Source organism: Varanus komodoensis, unplaced genomic scaffold (assembly GCF_004798865.1).
Source record: "Varanus komodoensis strain SLA01 unplaced genomic scaffold, ASM479886v1 scaffold1, whole genome shotgun sequence".
Classification (NCBI taxonomy): domain Eukaryota; kingdom Metazoa; phylum Chordata; class Lepidosauria; order Squamata; family Varanidae; genus Varanus; species Varanus komodoensis.
This window is the reverse complement of record NW_025335268.1, coordinates 124,868,853-124,889,970: the sequence shown is the minus strand read 5'-3', so window position 1 is coordinate 124,889,970 and position 21,118 is coordinate 124,868,853. Positions and strand designations below refer to the sequence as shown.

Sequence of the window (21,118 nt, the reverse complement as noted above, 5' to 3'; positions counted from 1 at the left end):
GGAAGGAAGGAAGGAAGGAAGGAAGGAAGGAAGGAAGGAAGGAAGGAGGATATAGTTGTTAATGAACACCTATGTGGTAAACTAGTTTCATTCATCCTATTCCCCCAAGGAAGAAGCTAGCTTTCATATGTCTGGATGTTTGCTATATAGCTCAACAAGCAGCCAGCTTCAGCTTCATTAATGAGTTATTAAGTTTAGGAGTCTTCAAACATGGCTGCTCCCCTTCCCCCTTGTGTGTTGCTTTTGTACAAACATTGTCTCCCTCAAAGCATAATAAAAACTCTGATCAAGTGAATCCTGAAGCTTTTTGTGCAAGAACTTACACCATTCTGTCAGACTCCCTGATAAAAGATCTGAATAGCTAATGTCCTTTTTAATGCTTCCATTTGATTTTCTGTTTCTTTCTTTTTCTGTTTCAAGGATTTCAGGCAAACGAATAAAGGGAATTTTTCTACTTCCTCCTCCTCTACTCTTCTCCTTCATGCAAAATTATGCAAAACTTGGAGCCTTTCTTTAGTTGCACTGTTGAAGTCCTTAAGAAGACTGGAAAAGGGACCTTGTAAAGGCTGCCAAACACAGCAATCTTTCTCAACTTCACCACCTGCCTTGGAATGGATATTGGAGCAAACTGGAAACTTTGACTGAAAAGCAACCATTCAGGAGGAAGAGAACCATGGTTGGTTCCTTTCAGAAGTCTACCAAGCAGTTCTCCCCTTCAGTTTCATCCCTGTGAAGGGTCCTTCCCATGCCTCTGTAGGATTTCAGCATAGAGCCAGTCTCCAAGCCAGCAAAGCCAGGGAGTTTGGTGACAGCAACCCTCTACTTCCATGGGTCTTTAGGCTGAAGGATTTGTGTTTCAAGGGGTCTTTGGCAATGACTGGGAAGAGCGGGGGATCTTTGTGCATGGAGCAACTCTCCTTCTGCCTATTCTTGAGTATCTGCTCTGGCTGGTGGTATCAGCCAGCCAACTCAGCTAAACCAAAAGGCCAAGGGCACCCACACATGAACTCCATCCGCCTTGATGGTGATATCACCTTAGGGGGCCTGTTTCCTGTCCATGGGAGAGGCTCAGAAGGCAAGGCCTGTGGGGAGCTGAAAAAAGAGAAGGGGATTCACCGCCTAGAGGCTATGTTGTTTGCTCTGGACCGAATCAACAATGACCCAGACTTACTCCCAAACATTACCTTGGGAGCCCGCATCCTGGACACCTGCTCTCGAGATACCCATGCCTTGGAGCAGTCACTCACTTTTGTCCAGGCCTTAATTGAGAAGGACAGTACTGAGGTGCGCTGTATCAATGGGGGCCCACCCATCATCACCAAGCCAGAACGCGTGGTTGGGGTGATTGGAGCATCAGGCAGCTCTGTCTCTATTATGGTGGCCAACATCTTGCGCCTCTTCAAGGTAAGCTTGTGGCAGCCTCCCACCTCTTCTTCCCACCCCAGCTCCCCTCCTGCTCGAACTGCACAGTAGAATTTGCAATTCAATGCTTCCCTTCCTAGCAGCTACAGCTGCTAAAATAGCTGCCAGTGACTGCTAAGTGGGACCCCCCCTCAAATAAAAATGTTAAAGTGGTTTAACAATAATTATACAGGCTGTGTTCTTGCTCCCTGGGGGAGAAGGGGAGGGGAAGGAAAATTCTCTGCATGTCGCCATGGGTATTTAAAGAACTCCTTGTCTCCCATCAGGAGTCTGACCCCTTCCTTCCATCCTTCCCTCCCAGTTGTATCTTCTACTTGTGTGAAGGAAATCTGGTGAGTTTTTTCTGATGCAGTGGGGTGGGCGTTCCTCAGTGTGGAGAGGGTTGTGGAGGAATTATATGGTTTGTTTTACAGCTGAGAGGAATATTCATGCTGTGTGAATCCCAGAAGATGCTGTGGGAGGGTGAGGGGGTGGGGAGAATGAGAGATTTGCTCCACCAAAGCATTTATAAACCAGCATGAGGGGGAAGACCCTTTTCTAGTACACACAGTAATTTCCAACCCTGGGGGCTGCTCTAGTTTGCTCTAAGGACTGGTGAGAGACAGCCCCTTGGCCTGATCTGCTTTCAATGTTTGACGATCCTGAAGAATACTCTCATAACGTGTCTTCCAAAATCCCTGGCTATAGGAGTAGCAAGTAGTATATTGCCTTAAATACACAAGTGATCATATACGCAATACAAGAGTTAAAAGATCACAGCGCCATACACTCTTCTTAAAAGAATGTTCAAAGCAGATTTGCAAAACATACCATGTTCTTTCTGGGGAAAGAGAGTAAATATAACAAAAATGTTCTTGGAATGTCAGAGAATAGCTTCATTTCTTCCTCTGAAACCGAGTCACAACTCAGGATAGTACACCTGGCTTCACTGGTGTGTGATTTTCAAATTCCAAGATAAGCCAGTGATTTCAGCCTCTAGCTGAACTGAGAGAAGCATTTGGCTGCCTTTAGATTAAAGATCGTAAGTAGCTGTCCACACGTGGGCAGTGGCTATATTAAGAAGAATGCACATTCTACGAAAAAGTTTAACCTTTTCAGTTTTCCAAAATTCTGTATCAGGCTAGATTGAAAGCAGGAAATTTTTGACAGCAGAGTCCAAACCTAGGGTCAAGGTATTGTGACCACAAGGTCTGCAAAACAGATAGACCCTGTCTCTAAGTCGAGATTTGCAATCAGAGATCTGGTCAGTGGTGGGTGTTTCAGCTATTTTTGGGAAAACAGTAGCAAAATGGCTGAGCTCCATTTCTAAAGACCAGCTGAAAAGCTGATCTGATCAATTTATGCCAAATTGTGGGTATTACCTAGTGGTTGGATGGAATGGACCCCTCACTGTAAAATCCCTCTTCAGAAAGTAGAAAATCATTGTCAACAACACAAACACTTCTATACATCTCAACAGCCAAAGCCCTTTGGATGGTTTATAGATGAAACCTTAAGATACAATATAAAACATAATCTAAAACTTTTTCTTTCAAACATCAACAATAACTTTCACAGGATTGGTGAAAAGCCTGATCACATTCTGTCAGATGCTTGGGAGCAGAGAAAAGTTTTAAACTGGTGCTAAAAGGATGGCAACATTTGTGCCAGGCTATAGAGAGGGGTCCCAGTTCTAGCGGGCTACAATTTGCTCAGCTAAATTTGTCCACTTAAAGCACTTGACCTTCAACTGACAATGATAACTCTAGGAGAATCCCCAAACTACGAATCTTTTCCTTTATGGGGAGTACAACCCCATCCAAAACATGCTAAGCACTGTCCCCTTGGTGAGAAGGGTCACTCAAGAACAGCATCGTAATCTTGTCTAGCTTGAGCTTCATTTTATTACCTGTCATCCAGGTATTGCTGTGTGTCGCAGTCCCTTTACACAGCCAGGCACCAGTCCAGCACATCCACAGCCTCACCTGAAGACAATGGAAAGGACAAACGGAGCTGCCTGTTGTCTGCATACTGATGACCAGGCACCCAAAACTCTTGCTAAGACCATTCAACTGTTTCTGGTTGATATAAATGGTATGCAGGACAGAACTGTCCCCTCCCGAACCACATACTGGAGGATCCACATGACTGAGCAGTATTCCCCAAGTTCCATCATCCTCTGAGGCTGGCCATCCAAGTAGCATTGCATTACACTGCAGTGTAATAGCTTTCACTCTCAGCTGAGATAACTGCCCTAGAATCTGTGTTTGATGGCACTGAAAGCTGCCAAAATATCAACAAGAATGAACTCTCCCTGTCATTGAAAGCCATTGGATTCTCATTGGTTTGGCTACCTGGACTCTGGTCTGCATTCTCATGATTGTGAGACTGACTTGGCACTGTCAGTCAGCTGTCAGTCTTGTGGAATTAAGCCCACAAGAAGACTGCACAAGCAGCATCCCTCTTCCATGAATGTGGCTTGTGGCCTTTGTTTGTGCTGCAGAGAGGAAGTCTGCGAATGCTTGTGGAGCAAGGGTTGCACAACTGACAAACTTCTTCCAAAACAAAGGCTGCTGCACATGACACTGAAGGGGGTGCTGCCTGTGAAGCACTTGTGTGGAGCCTGATTCCTGGTGACTGTGAACTTTGGGCACACTCACCAGCAACTTGGACTCACAGCTGAAGGAAAGTGGACCCAAGTCTGGGTAGCTGAGCACAGGAACTCTGATGGATTCCCACCTCCAAAACAGATTCCTCCCACATCCCTCGTGTACATGCACACACAGGAACAAACTCAAGGATAGCTGTGCTGATCCATAAGGGGAAAAAAGACTAAGCCTAAAATCCACAGTTGGGCAATACCTTTACTGGGACCAACCCAAATTCTTCAAAAGTGTGCAAACTTTCAAGTTCTCCATTGGTTGCAATGTCAGGTTTGACTGTGGGTTTTGGTACAATCTTCCATTTATGAAAGGATGTGGGAATAGCTCTTATTCTCATCAGGGGATAATTACCTGAGCAAAGGGGTGACTGCAACTGGATTCCTTCTTACAGCTGCTGTCCTCCAGCGTTGCACCTCATCTGTCCTGCAGCTGCCATGCTGCTCCCTCTCAAATTTGCTGTGGCAGCTCCACGAAACAACAGCTGCTCTTGACCTGAGCTTGGGTTAGCAAACTTCCCTAAGTTTGCATGGTCAAACTATTATGCATACTGAAGCTTGGTTGACTTTTGGAATCCACGCTTCTTTGAGTTTTGTGAGAGTCCTCTCGCAAAGCAATGCCCGTGTCAGTGGAATAACATTCAGTAATGCAGGAGGATTTTTTAAATGGGAGTATATTAACCTCCTTACCCTTGCACTGTAGGTCCAGTAGAAATCAGAGCTCCTTTAGGCTTCTGTTGGTTTTGTTTTGTTTCATTTTAAGTAAGAGCGAGAATTCCACAGCTCATTGCAATTATTGCTGTTGAGGATGGTGATCTCACAGTCCTGGTAGTGTTTGAGTTTTTCCATATTTATATTTGGATACTAAAATATTCAATAACAACAGTGATTCGGGTGGTTTGTGAGTTAAAAAAAAAAGCACAACAAAAATGAAATCCAGAACAGATTTGTAAAACCATAATTTAATCATAGACAGAAAATGACATCAGTGCAACAGATCTAAACACACACACAAGTATCAAATCTAGGAAAATCAAAAGGTCTTCACCTGAATGGGATACATGAGGGCCTACAGAGAATTCCTGCTGTCACAGAAAACTTCCTATCAGGTATATAATGTCTCAAACCTGGTGGTCCAACTGGACTATGAGAAGCTCAATGAACTTAAGAGCTAAAAAACAGGTCCAGAAAACTTTGAAGTAGATTGTGTGTGTGTAAGAACCCTGTAGTAACACTTTTGTGAAATGGTTCCAGACAGATTTTCAGGTGCTTTATTGATCTTTCCAAATGCTTTCCTGCAGCTGCAAAGGTTGGAAACTGCCACTTTCCCTTCTAGACGGAGTGCACTTTTGTGCAGGGTGTGGTGGTGGTTCTAAGGACAACGCAGGCGACTGCCAATGATTTTTCTCCTCTGCCAGGTTCCAACAATAGGCATCTTGATCAATTTCTATGCTATGCAGTATAATTCTCTTGTTGAATGACTGTTTCAAAGTTATCATTTTAATTAACATTGTTGTTTATGTATTCTGAGGATTGCCGACAAAGATGTATTAAAACATTTGCATTTCTATTCACAGTGTTAATTCTGATATGAAAATGAGGCATAGAATGCAAGCATTCTTGGTTACTAACTGAGTGATTGTATGCACATCTTCTACAAAGTAAGATTCACTGATATAATGTGAACTTGCAGCCTGGCTCAGGAAAGGCCAGGAAGGGGTCTCCCTTTTGTCATGTAGTTTGGGGAGTTATCAGAAATTATGGCTTCAAAGATGCCTGAGATAACTGTAAGGATGGGTTAATGACCAACATCTGGAGAGATGGTCCAGCAGATGGGTTGGGAGATGGGCCATCACTCCATGGGTCAGCTTACCAGTGGTGGTTAGTGGGGATAAAGGCTGGGGAACCGAGAGACTCTTTGTTCCTCTTTCGGGGTTTCATACCGCTGCCTGTGTTGAAGAACACTGTGAAGCTCTGTGTATTGTGCCTAGTCTGAAGGTAGAGTCTTTGTGTGTAGCTAAGGCTAGGGTTAGCTTTGTTATCTTCTTGACTGAGTGGGCCAACAAAGCCATAACCTGCACTTTGCTGCTCCCCCCCCCTTCCCCATTTCCCTCTATTTTAATCCTTTTAGTCTACATGGTTTTAATACCCTCCACCCCAATGTTTTGTCCTTTTAAATAAATTTCTTTGTTCCCCAAGCCTTAGCTGTTGTCTGCTAAATCCAGTTATCTGTCCAGGTAGACTGGGACTAGGGAGTTTCTGGGTGGGATTTTGCCCAGTTGGCCAGGGGAATGGGGAATCACGGGTGGCTTTCGTACAGAAAGTTCAGTGAGACTCCCAGTCCAAGTAAATGCATCACTACAGATAAAATCAGCAGACCAATGCATAATCTTGTTGATACTTTTTACAGCTGATGCTGTTGATTGTGGCATGAGCTTTTGCAGGAAAGGGTCTGTTTCAGAGGTTGGCAACCCCATAGTTTAGTCTTCAGCCTAATTTCATGCAAGGTGGTGGGATTTCAGAGAGAAAAGGAGAGGGAGAAGAGGGTGGTTGGGAAAATATTCATCATGCTGCTCTCTTGCGCTCTCTCTCTCTCTCTCTCTCTCTCTCTCTCTCTCTCTCTCTCTCTCTCACACACACACACACACACACACACACACACACACCCTTACTTACACAAAGCACCACTAGCTTACAGGGTGCATAATTGAGACTTTTTTCTTTGGAATCTTCTTGGTCTGGGAAGTAGCCTGCTACTGCTGTGTGTTACAGGCTGTGTTCATTGGCAAAGTGCTTCCCCAACTGCTCACCTTGGCTTCAGTGCAAAGGTAGACTGACAATGTGCATCACTTTTCTCTGCAGTTTGCAAATTGATCCCATGAACAGGGGAAATACAGGGCACAAGTTGCTGAGAGACAAAATCACAACATTCACATGAATGAGCTGAAAGGAGAGCAGTTGTAGCATCGAGTTCAGGGATGGATAGTAAAAAGGACATTCTGAACAGGGTATGGTACATGAAATGACCACATGTGCTTCTTCCTTTTGGTATGCATTATGCCAAAGGGACAATCCCCACCCAGTCCTAGTCCATTCTACAGAATAAAGCACGGGACTGTTTCTAGCTGATTTAAAGCAGGGAGAGGCCTCATTCATGTAAAGTGCAACTCTAGTATGGAATCTAGTACTGGAGAGAACAGAATGCTTTAAGTGCAGGGCTCTGTTTTCTAGGGACACTATTACAGATTTCAGGTAGGAGAGGAGCAAAGGAATTTATTAGGGAGATAAGGATCATAAGTATATAAATGCTATTTTGCTTCGGATCAAGGGGCATTTCATTCATATAGTGACCATCAAGAAGCCTTTGTCCATTCAAATGTCCGGTGCCTCCTTCAAAATTACCCATTTCGGTTCCATGGACACAATAAAGCTTGTGTCCAGGCCTCTCTTTGGTTAAAAGAGAGATGAGCCTGCTCCAAGGGTGAGGTTTCCATTACGTCTCTACTTATTCTTGTCATGAGGTTCCAAAGAGTATGGCTTTGTTAAACTCTGCACTGAAAAGTTAAAAAGTGTAATTCCTACCTTCAAACTCACCCTCTTGTGGAATTACAGACACAGGACAGGTTGGTAAAGGCAGTTTAACAATCCCTTCTTTCTAATGTATGTTCTGTTCCTCTTTCCCTAGTGAGATCCCCACCCCGACCCCACCATTTCTGATTTGCAGAGAAATTCAGGAAGAGTTTGCCAGGATAGGATTCTTGGATGGAAAATTATACATATATGCATTATTAAATCAAGTACTTGTAACTGTGGCTGAGCAAAGACCAAGACTTCTGAAGGACATATTTCTGCTCCATCAAAAATAATAAAAAGTGGAAAAGGTGTGGCAACCTGTCCAAACTCTCAGCTTTGCTTCTGTTTTTAATAGAAAAAGTCTGTTAAGGAAATAACATGTAATCCACATTTAGTTAAAGATAAATGAGATTCTAACAAAATGTTGCAGCGTATATCCTCAGGGTTCCAGCGAGCTATATCCCCTTCCAGGATTCTGTTAGCTGCTCTCCTGCAACTTGGTACCCTCCAGATGAGCTGGACTGCAGCTCCTATTGTTTCTAGCCAGAACCAAGGGAAGGCTGCTAAAAAGCTATAAGGGGCATGGCCAGATCATTCTGCTTCTCCCTTACACTTCGTGTGTTTCTTTCCCAGCTGACACTCACCATTTTGAGACAAATGAACATGTCCCATCCTGTTAGAGCCCCCATCCTGTTTAGTCTGGGGATGGATGCCTCCCTTTTTGTTTAATAAGGTTTGCTTTTTTCTTTTTTATACCCTTGGATTCACCCAAGCATGCTGATAAAGAGTTCACAGTCTGAGGGATTAATGATTGCTCCTTTTATTCGCTTTGTATACGCACGTACTTGCATGCTGATGAGCTACATACAGGTGGCATGTTGTTTCCTACATGGAGAATTGCCACAACAGCTGACTTTGTTAAGTAGGAAGAAGAGAATGGAAACCAAGCTGCCATCCTGGGCCAGACATTCTTTCTGCATGCTGGTTTGGAAGTGCTAGCAAGGAGCAACTTTCTGATCATTCTGTTCTGAGCCATTATTGACAGAAATATTGCAACTTAGGAGAAGCACAGATGACTCTTGCACAGTAGGTTGCTTAAAGCACTTGAAAGCATTCTAGTGGACAGTACAGTTTTCATTGACTCAACTCTTAGTAATGCATTAATTCTGTGAAGGTCGTTGGCATGGTTGACTAAAACATCCCTTTTCATTGTGTTCTCAGAATTGTTTGGCAGATGGGGATACTTTGTGAAATCTGTGGGAGACCCTTTGTGGGAGAGAGAGCAAGTACATAAGAAACCTTTGCAAATAACATGATAGTTTATACTCTTGTTATTGACACTGGAATAGACCTATCTAGGTTGGAATCACTTTGTAGCAACCACGACCAAAGGAAATAGAGCAGCAGACTAAGGACACTTTTCTGCATGGTGGTTTTCATGAATGTGAGGTGCTTTGATGCAGCTTGTCTGATTCCTGCAAGCTGTGTGGGCAATCCAAACAGTCCAATCCTATTGTTGCCATCAGACAAGGACTTGAGGCTTTGTCTCTGGGGCTCCACTCAGCAGAATGAATGGGAAGGTTTTGCAAACCCGAAGAACTGGATTATTGCTTTTTGAAGAAAGTGAACTGTACTCAAGGACATTTAAAGAGTCCACTTCATGTAAAACCATCAAATCCAGAATGTGACATTGCTTAACTGGCCAATGAATTATCCCCAGCAGACAGGGAGCTAGGACTATCCCCATGGTTGCTAGAAGACAAATAATAGTACAAAGCCCCTGTGATGTTTGTGCCATCCTTTTTTCCAGCCATTTCAGGATTAATTCTAAAGCAGGGATAAAGAAAGTTATCCTTATTTTCAGAAAGGAGTCCCAGCAGCAAGAGTAACTGGAGTTTTTTTTTTTTTTTTAATTGGGAAAGAGGTGGATGAGTAAGCTTTCCCCAGTAGCTGAAGTTGGGACAAAAGGAGGGTGGGATTCCTAGGAAAAAGGTGAAATTAATGCTTGTTAAGTCTAGAGGGGCTCTTCATTATTATGTGTGCCAGCACTGGTATGAGCACATGTACCCTTTTGGAAGCAAAGAAAAAGACTTTCCTTTCCTGAGCAGTGACTCCAAACCAGCAAGATTTTTTTAAACAGGGGAAAGATGAGCAATGGCACCATCTTGTGCATGTCTAGACAGTGTCAGTATAAAGCCAGTTTGCATCATACAGCTGGGTTGCCATTTGTAGAACATGGAAGCTCTGAGGGTTGAGCTTGCTCAGATTTACCATGTGTGTGCAACTGGAAACCCCCCCCCCACTTTGAATTGGTGCTCTTTTTCATGTGCAAGAGGCCCAAGCTACCTGAATTGACCATGGGGTGGAAGAATTTCCAGTTATTTGGGATTTTTGCTTGCTCGATCCGCTGTAGCTTTCATTCGTCTTTAGAGTTGTTATTCCATGCGAAAAGAGCTTAGCCAAAGGTGGACCCCTGCCCTCTGAAGTTTGTTCAAACCTACTGTTTCTCTTATTCCATGAAGCTGCTGCAAACCTTGGCATATGATGAGAGACACAAGCAGTGGTTTCAAGATGGCTACTGCAATTCAGTAGTAAATTATTAATTTATCAGTGTCCAACAGAAGACGAGGGCCCAAATTCTGCTACACTGTTGCAGGGAAGGATGACTTTTAATGGATTTGCCCCAAATAGCAGAGAATACATGGAGGAGCAGCATGAATAACTTAGCAGCCAATGAGCTCACTATTTCTTCTAGCCGAATTAGCGATTAATGGTGAACAACAGCTCTCTTTTGAAAAATGCAGCCTGATGATAAATCTCAACCATCTTTTACTTCAATGATAATGTAAAGATATGCTCAGAAGGCTCTGTTTGGTTGTCATGTGTAGACTAACGCTCTCAACTTATCTGCTTTCCTACAGTTAATAGATAGTATATAAAACTATATTAATATATATCATCCTGACATCAGTTATTGTAGATGATTGGATAATGGGACTGTGGATTATACACCCCAAGAGTGAAATCATATCCACTCTCAATTCCTAATGGTTGAATGATTGCCATAGCTCGGCATGTTTATCATTCAGAACAGAGGCAGTGACCCGCTAAATAGTCAGGGAATGGACCCTATTGTTAAAATGAAATTTGTTTTACACAAGTTAATTGGGCAGTGGTTTCCAAAGCTTTCAGCATGCAGTTGTCATATGCCATGCCATGCAGTTTTCTTTGTCAAAGAGATGTGAATAAAGTATGATTGGTTGATGAAGCTTGGAATGTCAGGCCCATGAGGAGCGTGGCTGTGGCCTTCATCTCATCAGCCCTCACAATATCATGTATTTGTCTTCACAATGAGCCTCCTCAGTATTTATTCCAGATGATGGGGTAGGAACTGCAGCAATACACAGAGAAAGACTGATTGATGGGTATGTGTGGTGGGAATAGGGATATGCGAAACAGCAAAATTCAGGCTGCTGCAGGTCTCCAAATCCCTTCCATCCTGAAGCTCATCCCAGCTGAAGCCAATATCAGATTGTGAGGGTTTTTAAGTGAATTAAAATCTGCATACATTTCCACATTCATTTTCCATGTGTATGTGTCAGTTATGTGCAGTCTTTAAAATATAAACATTGTTCTCCCATTGACATGCATATTAATGTACATTTCCCAAAAGTATTCATTCTTATGCACATTTTTCAAGTGTATGTGCGTGGTCAAATGTTTGCTTGCATATCATATTGCAAGCTCAGAATTATATGGGCTTTGACCACAGAATATATCTGAGTCCATGTTCAGTCCAGAAGATGTGGACATGCAAATCATGATTGAAAAATGAACTGAAATGAATTTCTCATACATCTCTAGACATGAATCATGTGGATTTTTCTTGTTCACAGTCACATGGCTTTTGGTGGCTGAGTTTACCGCTTTTAACTTTTCCAATGTACAATGGCTTTTTTTTTTTAAAGATTCTGGGACTTACCAAGAAATTTAGTTGTACAAAAATATGAAGAAAAGAAATTATGAACCAAAAATATGTCCCCCTGCCCCACATAGGCTAAAGTATAAAAGGTGGATTTTGGAGAAATTTTACCTGTTTTCATTTTTGCAGGGATTTGCATAAATCCACATTAGCTAACGCAGATGTATTTGCACAGGTCTGAATTAGCACATGTGCAAATTAGCACAAGTAGAACAACATTCTCCTACAGAAATTCTGGTTCTATCAATGAGCAGATGATGGAATGAAAGGTTCCTGACAATCTATGAAACACAGACGAAAGGGATTTAACAAGCTCCATGCATCCCTACTTAAAAGGGGACTGCAGCTGCCTCACTTTCTCCCAATAGCATGAAACTGGCTATTATAGCACATTGGCGGTACCTGTACTTTCCATGGAGGAATCTGAACCTCTGTGACTTCTGTCACATGAATCTCAGAGCCAGGCAGTGAAATGCATCTGTCTAAAAGCCCAGAGAGCCATTGGCAATCCAAGAAGGCCATACTGGGCTAGATGAACTAAAAGTCTGAGTCAGGATATAAACTACCTCCTACACAGAAATTGCAGAAAAAGCCTCTTCCAGGAAAATGTGCCCGTAAAAAGCACAACAGAAATAAAATGACTGCAAACTTAAAGCAGGGTTCAAACATGGGCATGGGTGGGTAGGATACACTGCACTGAAGCCTGGAGATCTATTCCATGCTAGAGAGTGGTCACGTGGGCTGCAGCCTCATTAGCATTAGGATAAAAACTGGGGCTACGTTGGGTTTGTTTGTTTGTTTATTTATTACTTCCTTATTTGGCCCAACAATGACTGTTCTTTGGGCAGATTACAAAGTGCTCAAAAACTAAAATGCCGTAGAACAGTTAAAATGATAAAGCACAAGAGCAATGTTTAACAGGATGAAATATGATATGATGCAAAACAATGGACAGCGCAGGAGCTGATCAAAAGGCTATGCTAACCTTTCTGTGTTGAACTATAGCAATCGCAATTGCTGTTATGGGTTTACTCTTTCAACTTAATGTTTGTGTTTTTAAACATTTAATTTTAACTTTTATTAACTGCCCAGAGAGCCTCAGCTATTGGGCAGCATAAAATGAAACAAACAAACTAGGTTTTGAAAATGCCTGGGAGAAAACAGAGTTATTTGCCTGACAAGCTATTACCATAGATGCCAGGTGAACCTCTTTGGTGGATTGATGCCGTAAGTGGAATGCACCACTGAGAAGATCCTCTGTCTTGTAGTCACCTGTTAGCTTCCCTTGGAAACCTCTTTATGGAAGCCTATTTCCCCATTATCCCTGTGCTACTTGTCCAGATCTTGTCAGGTTTGTTGGAGCCAATCAGAAGCAGTGTCAGAGCAGAGCAAGTGACATTCTGACAGCTGGTTCTTGGCTCACTCTAGAGGGAACGAGCTCATGCAGTGTGAGAAGCAGGCATTTGCGTTCCCCTGTGTGACATGCATTCTCAAGAGTGATCTGACCCAGAGTATTCTGAACATAACCAGGGTTCTTGTGCACGGCACCATAGAAATCAGGTATTCATCCCAGGGGAAATGAAAGCTGGCGCTTCTCACAGAATTTACAGCTTGCATTTGTCAAAAACTGCAAGTGTGCTACTATGGGGTAAGAATGGTTAAAGGTGCAATCTATGCACACTTAGGCTGGGAGTTGTGAGGCTTTTTTCCCTATCTGGGCTGGTCCTCATGGCTGGCTGGAACATGTTGAGAATTATAGTGCTTTTTTCTGTCTAGAATGTGACAGACAGATTGAACCCTAAGCCATTTAGTTGTTTCATCTATTGAACATGAGCTTGAGAAATCGGCTTTAGGAAGATTTTTACAATGAAAAGGCCAGTGTGTGTGTGAGTAGTGAATAGATTTAATTATAACATCCTTGACACCAAATTGGCCCATTCAAGTTAAATCAAAACAATGACATGATGATACCTTTCTTAGGATCAATCAATCCAAGAGCTGCAAAATAACACACTTCACAAGGCTCTACTTTAGGCTGGATATTAAGTTAACCAAAAATAGCAAAAGGGTGTCTGATTTGTGAACCAGATAGACAATCTGCAGTGTGGATGAGGGCATACCTTTAAAAACATAGGAAACATAATTCAGAATTAAAACAGAACATTTTCTTTCAAGGCTCACGAGACTGAATATGTGCATGAAATCATAGCATGTGAGTAGGAGGGGCCTTGTTTGTGCAGGACCGCCAAAAGGATGCTGGAGCCCTGGCAATGTGGCCAGAATTAAAAAATCCTGGCATAGTCATGGAGCAGAGATTGCATGCCAGGATGAAAAAAAAAGATAGCAAGAAGTATAAAATAGGCTTGGCCATTTGGCTGGACAAGTGTTCCATGGACTAGTCAGTCTAGCATAATAACATATAACTTGCTCAATCAGTCATGATAAAATATTGTCAAATGATAGTCACATGTTTTAAGCATTACTTTAGCAGAACTGTAACTGAAAGACGGATACTGTTCTATAATTAAATTCTAAGTCTTTTGGACTTCAGCTACCCTCAACCCCAACCAGCCTTGTCAATGATCAGGAATGGGAAGAGCTGAAGTCCAACATACCTGGGGAGTATCAATTTAGGGATGGCTATGCTAGACTATGAAGTCTGAGGTCTTTCTCTCTCTCTCTTTCTACTATTCCTTCAAGGAAAGGTGATGGTAAGGGCGATGCTTTCACTTAAGAAGCCTATAAGCTGTTTCAGCATGAATGTTACTGACCAGCTCAAGGTTACTTGTTGAGCTTTATGTGTGTGCAAAGAGTTAAACCCAGATCTTCCTGGCCTAAGACCAGCATTTAATCCATTGTCTGCTGTTAAAATTTCATGTGGATATGGTCTTAAATGCAGGTTAATGATTGTATATGGAGTACATATGTGTCATATAAACAATGCCAAAGAATAGGTACTTGATTGGCAGAAACATTCTTGCTCTAATACCAGTAATGCTAAATAGTAGAACAAAGCCATAAGGGGTAGAAAATATTGTGCTGATCTCAGAAGAACTGCAAGGACCATGAATGTTTGGAACTAAATGTAAGATTTTAATCTAATTCCAATCATGGGGGAATTTGTAGGACATACCATGATACAACAAAAATGATGGATTCTCTAAAAAGTACATGAGAAGCAAGAAATCTGCTGGAGAGCTGTTGTAGCTGTGACCATCAGGGAGTAAAATGCGCACTCAATGAAAATAAGAACACTGCAGAGAAAGTAAATGAATTCTTTGCTTCTACATTTGCAGCAAAAGGCATTGGGGAGAAACACACCTGAGTTATTCTTTTGAAGTGATAAATCTAAGAAATTGCCACAAATTGATGTGTCAGGTTTTAGAGCAAATTGATAAAATGAACGGTAATAAGTCACCGGGAGCACCTGATATTCATCCTGGAGTTTTGAGGAACCTCTGATATGAAATTGCAAAACAACATTGTTTGCTATGCCGTAACCAGTCACTAAATCAGGGACTCTGTGTCAAAGCACTGAAAAGGGGCCAATGGGGCGTCAGTCATGTAACAGTGCTGGCGTGGCTTAGCGGTTACATAGAGCGATGAGTGGACACCTGTGTTGAAAGCATCCTGATGCCTGCTGTATCTTTCGTGCAGTTGGACAGAATGGAGGGTTTGATGCAAACTCCCCCAACTGGCACCCCCTCCAGTGATGTCACACCACAGTTCATTTCATCCACAGCAAATGTGGCCCCAGCCTGCAGAAGGCCGGTTTAATGCACTTAACAGTGAACATGCCTTGGTGTAAGATATCGTGATTGCACAGGTGCTTGGTGTGAAAAGTGAGACCGTTGTGGAGCCAAAAAAGATCAGACTGAGAACGGGAGGAGGAGAAGGATGTAAGCCGCTTTGAGGTTTTTAATAGAAAAAAGGCAGGATCTAAAATAAATAAATAAAACATATAACTAGATAATGGGAGAAAACAGAGTGTGCAGACCAGACTTTATGGAATTCTGTTGTGGCTCCTAAGAAGATTCCTTGAGAATATGGCAGAATCTGGATCAAAAATAAAAGAACTGCAGAGCAGCAATTTTTGACCAAATATACCCATTTTTTGAGAATGTTGCTGTCAGGACTAATCTGCTCCAGTTTTTGCCCCTCACTCTACCCCCACTCCTATACAGGCTGAACAGAAATCAGAGGACTTTATAATTACCATATTTTCCTGCTGAGTACCTATTTATACAGAAGAACCTCCCTAGGCTGGAAAGTTTGTTTGAACAAAAAACCCCTTAGCAGCAACACAGATACAGGGAAGAGAGGAAATAAATGTAAATAGCATGCAAATGCTGAAGCAGCTGCAACGCAATATCCACAAAGCACAAGTGCACTTTCTGCCCAAGGTGCACAGTTTCAGCCTTAGCAATGGTATCAATGGCATCGTGAAACTCACTGTTTGCTCCTGCGATTTATTCCCCCCCCGCCCCCCCACCGCACTGCACCCCACCGCACTTCCCCTTCGCTTTGCCCAGCAAGCAGCAGCAGTAGCAAAACTCTCCCTCTCCTGGGAGAGCTGAAGGCTGTTAGCTGAGACAGAAAAACAGATCACTGATGGAGTTTGATTTTTCTGAGGTCCCTTTTAAAAATGCGTTAATGTTCCAGGCGATGAGTGAGAGGGCTATTCAATAATTAAAATAATATAAATTAGAGGGAATGAGAGGGACTTAAAAGCCATTTGCTGAGACAAAAATGATTGAGTATGCTTGCTTCACCGGGGATGGGATGGGGGAGCAAGAGAGATGTATGTAAGCGTGAGAGGAGGAGGAGGAGGAGGAGGAGGAGGAGATGCATTAATGTATTTGCTTTTAAATTACTTTCATGGGATTTAATTTTAATCTGAGCAAGCTGATTGTTAGGGTTTTTCTAAAAATGTAAAGCACCTTGTCTATTTTGTTTGAAGGATGTTAGACAGATGTTAGACTGGAGACTTACTTGTGCAGAGCCTTCACTGATGGCTGCAGGGCCTTTCTGAGGCATGCAGAAGTTGCCATGCAGCAGCCCCGCCAACCTGGAGTCCTCCAGATGTTTTGGATGACAGCTCCCAGAGTTCCTGAGCATTGGTCATAGTGTCTGGGACTGATGGGAGCTGTAGCCCCCACTGTCTGCAAGGCCAGTGTTGGGGGAGGCTTTTGCTTACAAAAGTGGACCTCTTCTGTTGTTAGTGGCAATTGCTGCTATCACTAACAAGTCCCAAGGTCCTTGGCAGGTGATGCTAATTAAATAGCACCTCACTGTCCACCACTTCTTGAAGGGAACCAGCCTGTGAGATCCTGCTGCACTGAAGGGGAGGTGAACATGTGGCAAGCAAAGAATGTGGGACCATCACTGAAAGCACTGGCTTCATGAAACTGGTGGGACCATGGACAGTGGCACCAGTTGCCTAGAGAGGTCATGGGCTCTCCCACACTAGAGACAGTCAAGGTGAAACTGGACAGTCATCTGAATGGGGTGGTGTAAATTGGTGCCTGACAACAAATTGGTTGGTACCAGTGGCCTTCTTGGCCCCTCTGAACTCTACTGTTCCAATGATTCTGTGTTGACGTCCTTACTCATCTGGTTCTACTTACCCATGTTCTGACGCTGTTGTGACTTGTTTTTACCAGAACCCTACTCAGCAGCATGGTCTGCAACTTCAGGGAGTGCAAAATACCATACTATATTGGTGTCAGGACAGGCGTTCAATTTAAAATGACTTGATATGGGAACTTGAGAGTAAGAAGAAGATTAAATTCTTCTTCTTGGTTGCAGCCCCACTTTGTGAATTCTAAATCAGCAATAAGGTGGTACTTCCCACACTTACTCCCATTTCCATTATATTAAACACAGCTAATCTCCCTGCCTAGCACATTCTTTTAAGGGGATGATTTCTGTTACAAATATATCCACAGTTATTCTGACTGGAGAATTCTGGTGGGCTTCTCTTGGAGTGTTGGCATCTTTGGGTATTTTGCCAATTATCTTGGGACAGGCTTATTTGAAGAGGAAATGTTCTCAAAGAAGGCCACATATCTAAATCCAAAGTAGCCATTTGTTTGCTTTTAGGATTCTGGCATGAATTGCTTCAGTGCTGAGTCTGATACTATTATAGCAGAATATGAAAAGATACTGACTACTGACAACTAGGAAGGCACCACTTCAGTTTTTGAGGGTGCTCAATCCTGACTAGGTTAATTGAAGGGAGATCTGTCAGAACCGCAGCTATTGCAAAAGCCTGTATGGAGGGAGAGGAGAGTTGGAACAGGCCCATTTAACTACCCTGCTGAAATACTTAATTTCCCTCCTCTTCCTCCCCCATTTTCTTACTTCTTGTGACTTTTTAGATTGCAAACATGTGGGCTGAGAATGTCTTATTTTACATCACATGTTGGAGCCTTTTAGGTTGAGGAATGGGATAAAAATATTTCAAAGAAAGAAAGAAATGTATAAATTGAGCAATAACCATCCCTGCTACTGGGTTATAAAATGGAACTGGATATGTCCAGGGAATAGATATTTTGGAGTACAGCTCCCATCATTCCCAGCCAGCCTGCATGATAATCAGGAATTCTGGGAATCTTTGCTAAAACATTTGGATACCACATCAGGTTGAGGAAGCTTTCACCGCTATTTTGGGCTCCCAGTAGTTGCAACCTCTTCACTGCTTCAGGATTCAAAAACTTTGCAAAGTTGGATGTGGCCTTGAAAGTACCTGTTTCCTAGGCCAAGAATGCTATCTAGAGTGAGTGCTGGCAATTAAGATGAGATGTCAAGAAGGGGAATCCACTGTGAGTGAGCTAATGTTTTTTCACTTCCTGCATATCTGTTTAGCCCATGATGATAAAAGAGCCATTTAGGAGGATAGAGAAATTGGTCTAAGAAGCAATTGACTTGAAAATAAAGCAAAAATGGGAACCTGGGACCAAAAAGAGCAAGACTGAGAAAAGGAGAGAGAGAGAGAGAGAGCATTTTTAAATTGAGCTGTAAAACTAATAAACAAAAGCTTAGTTGTACAGCTAAGAGGGTGATCCTAAAGAGGCAACTTCCTTCTTTTGTTCCAGGGAGAATCTTTTGTGGTGATTTAATTAAAAGCAAGCATTTGTGTTTGTGTTTTTGTTTGTTTTTGTAATGGAATTTTATGCAACCAGAGTTCTCCATGACATTTTCTTAGCTCTATTCTGTGACCCTGTAAAGCCATCCCAGATGTGTTTTTATTTTGTTTTGCTTTTTTTTTTTTTTAATCAGTGGAAGAACTAATTATCTAGGAATAGAATGGTGGAGTCAAGACAAAGCATATACATTTTCTAATGCTTAAACCTGATACCTTGAATTTATGTATGCCTCTTATTTTTAAATAGCAACAACAACAACAGTCATAATGGAACCTCCTCAGAAACATGGTGTGTAGAGTTCACCCTTCTCATCCTGCAACCTCCCAACTTGTGGGTTTTCTGTTTTTAACCAGAACCCCAAGGTCCACCAAGTGGAGCTTAGTGAAAAAGTTATGAACTCAGGGTGCAATTCTATCCATATTTAGATAGAGAACAACCCTGAAATTTTCGGTGTTGCTCAGCCAGTAGAACCTTTTCTGTCTAAACATGCATAAGGTTGCACCCACAGTAGAATTTACAGATTTTGAGTCCAGAAATGTGTTGTTGTTATCATTATGATTAACAATATTGAATATGCCACTCCTCATGGAACAAATCATGAAGTAGCTTACCAAGGAACACAAAACTGGTTATATACAAAGATATACCTGCTTTCTTGCACTAAGCCTGGATGCATTTGTAATTGCTACAGAGTTCTAAATTCATCAATTTCAGCTTGCAAACAATCCAAATTAGCTCTTTCAGATGTTTCTTCAGGTGTTCTGCACTGCTATGGATCCCATTGTGATCCCTAAACATTCAGTTATGAGTTGTCTGAGGGACTGTGGCCCATGATGGAGGGTGGGGTGGGAGGGGTAAAAAAAAAATGTCCCCTTGGACCTCCCACTTGTATAAGAGGAGATGCTCCTCGAGGTAACCTGGCCCTGATTTCATAGAGCTTTGTACATTACACCAGCCACTTAAACCTAGTTCAGAAGTGTACTGGCAGCCAAGGCAGATCCTTTAGAACAGATATAGAGCACCCCACTCAATCACTTCTCTGCTCCATTCTGTACTGGTGGCAGCTTCTGAACAGATCCTAAGGGCAGCCCCATCTAAAATCCAGCAATACAACCCATAGTCCTTCCTCACATAAATTGGCTCCCACCCTCACTTCATTTCATCAACATAATTTAGGTGAAGAGGAATCCATTGTACTGTTGCTATTGCTCAGTATTTGAGATCCAGATATCTTCTGCAAATCTCCCAAAATTTTCTAGTTGATCCAGATCTCCCTTACATCTGTTTTTTGATGATCTCCCAGGCTGATCTTGACAGACTGATCTTAAAAGTGGCACGTTGTTAAACAAACAGCTAAGCAAACTAACAAACAAAACTCATGGCTAGTATAAGGCTGTCTGGAAGCAGCTTTTTGGACTGAAACTGAGGCTTGCCTGCTTTTTGGTACTAAGCCTGGATGCTGCTGTTGCAAAAACAAAACTATCTTTGACTTGACTAGACCTTAATTTTGTGCCCAAATTATGATATAATTCATACCTTCTGTGCCAATCCACCAGTTAAATCTCTCATCCCCCCCACCACCCCAACTGCTCATATCTTGAGAAAGATCACCCTTTTCACTGATCTAGGCATTCCAGATGTTTTAGGCAAAATAGGAGGAAATAGATTCCCTAATGTACTACATAGGAAATTAGAACAAGCATTCCGAATGGAAACTTTAGCATTTACAACTGAAAGTCAATTTATTTGCTGATGGTTATACATCTGCTGTGCTTTAGTGCTGCATCTGCTGGGGAACCCACATTGGAATAGTGATGCAACTCATATGGTGATCCTTAGTGATGTGACTCATATGGTAAACCTACCGATCATCATCCATCACCAGCACCCCCACCCCCACCCATCACTGCATATTTCCATCATTGCCTAAGAAGACATCATGATGGAGGACAACAATTGAAGACTTGCAGCAATGGGCTAAGAGGTGCTTCCCTGCTCTTGGCCAATGCTCTATTCAGCACTGGAATTTAGGACAGATGTCCAGGACCCCACTCAGCAGGCAGCCTCCCAAATGCAGTAGGTCTGACTTACTGCATTTTGAAGTAAGTGAAGCAACAAACATTGCCTTCTAAAAAGCCTCTTCCCTTTCATAAGACCATTAAGCGCAACGACTAGAATTGCCTAACAGTACCACTGATCGTTGGGAAGGAGCTGGCGGTCTTATTGCATTGTATTGATGCGCCATTTGAGTTTTGCTTCTGCTATGGGGTCATGTGAGATATGGGGTTCAACCAACCATTGGTTTTGTGTTGCAGATCAGTGTTTTTAGTGCTTTTCTCTTGATTGTTGCTACTC

The 21,118-nt window shown here is 42.4% G+C and overlaps 1 protein-coding gene across 8 annotated transcripts in view; it reads left to right on the top strand.

The window, feature by feature from the left end:
* The window catches only part of GRM4 (glutamate metabotropic receptor 4), a 325,286-nt gene that overhangs the window by 66,786 nt on the left and 237,382 nt on the right, over positions 1 to 21,118 (top strand). For all 8 annotated transcript variants that reach the window (XM_044444316.1, XM_044444358.1, XM_044444332.1 and 5 more), the window contains one exon: positions 421 to 1,404. In XM_044444316.1, coding sequence (XP_044300251.1) covers positions 874 to 1,404 — 531 coding nt within the window. In that variant the 5' untranslated portion in view covers positions 421 to 873. The remainder of the gene's footprint in view (positions 1 to 420; positions 1,405 to 21,118) is intronic.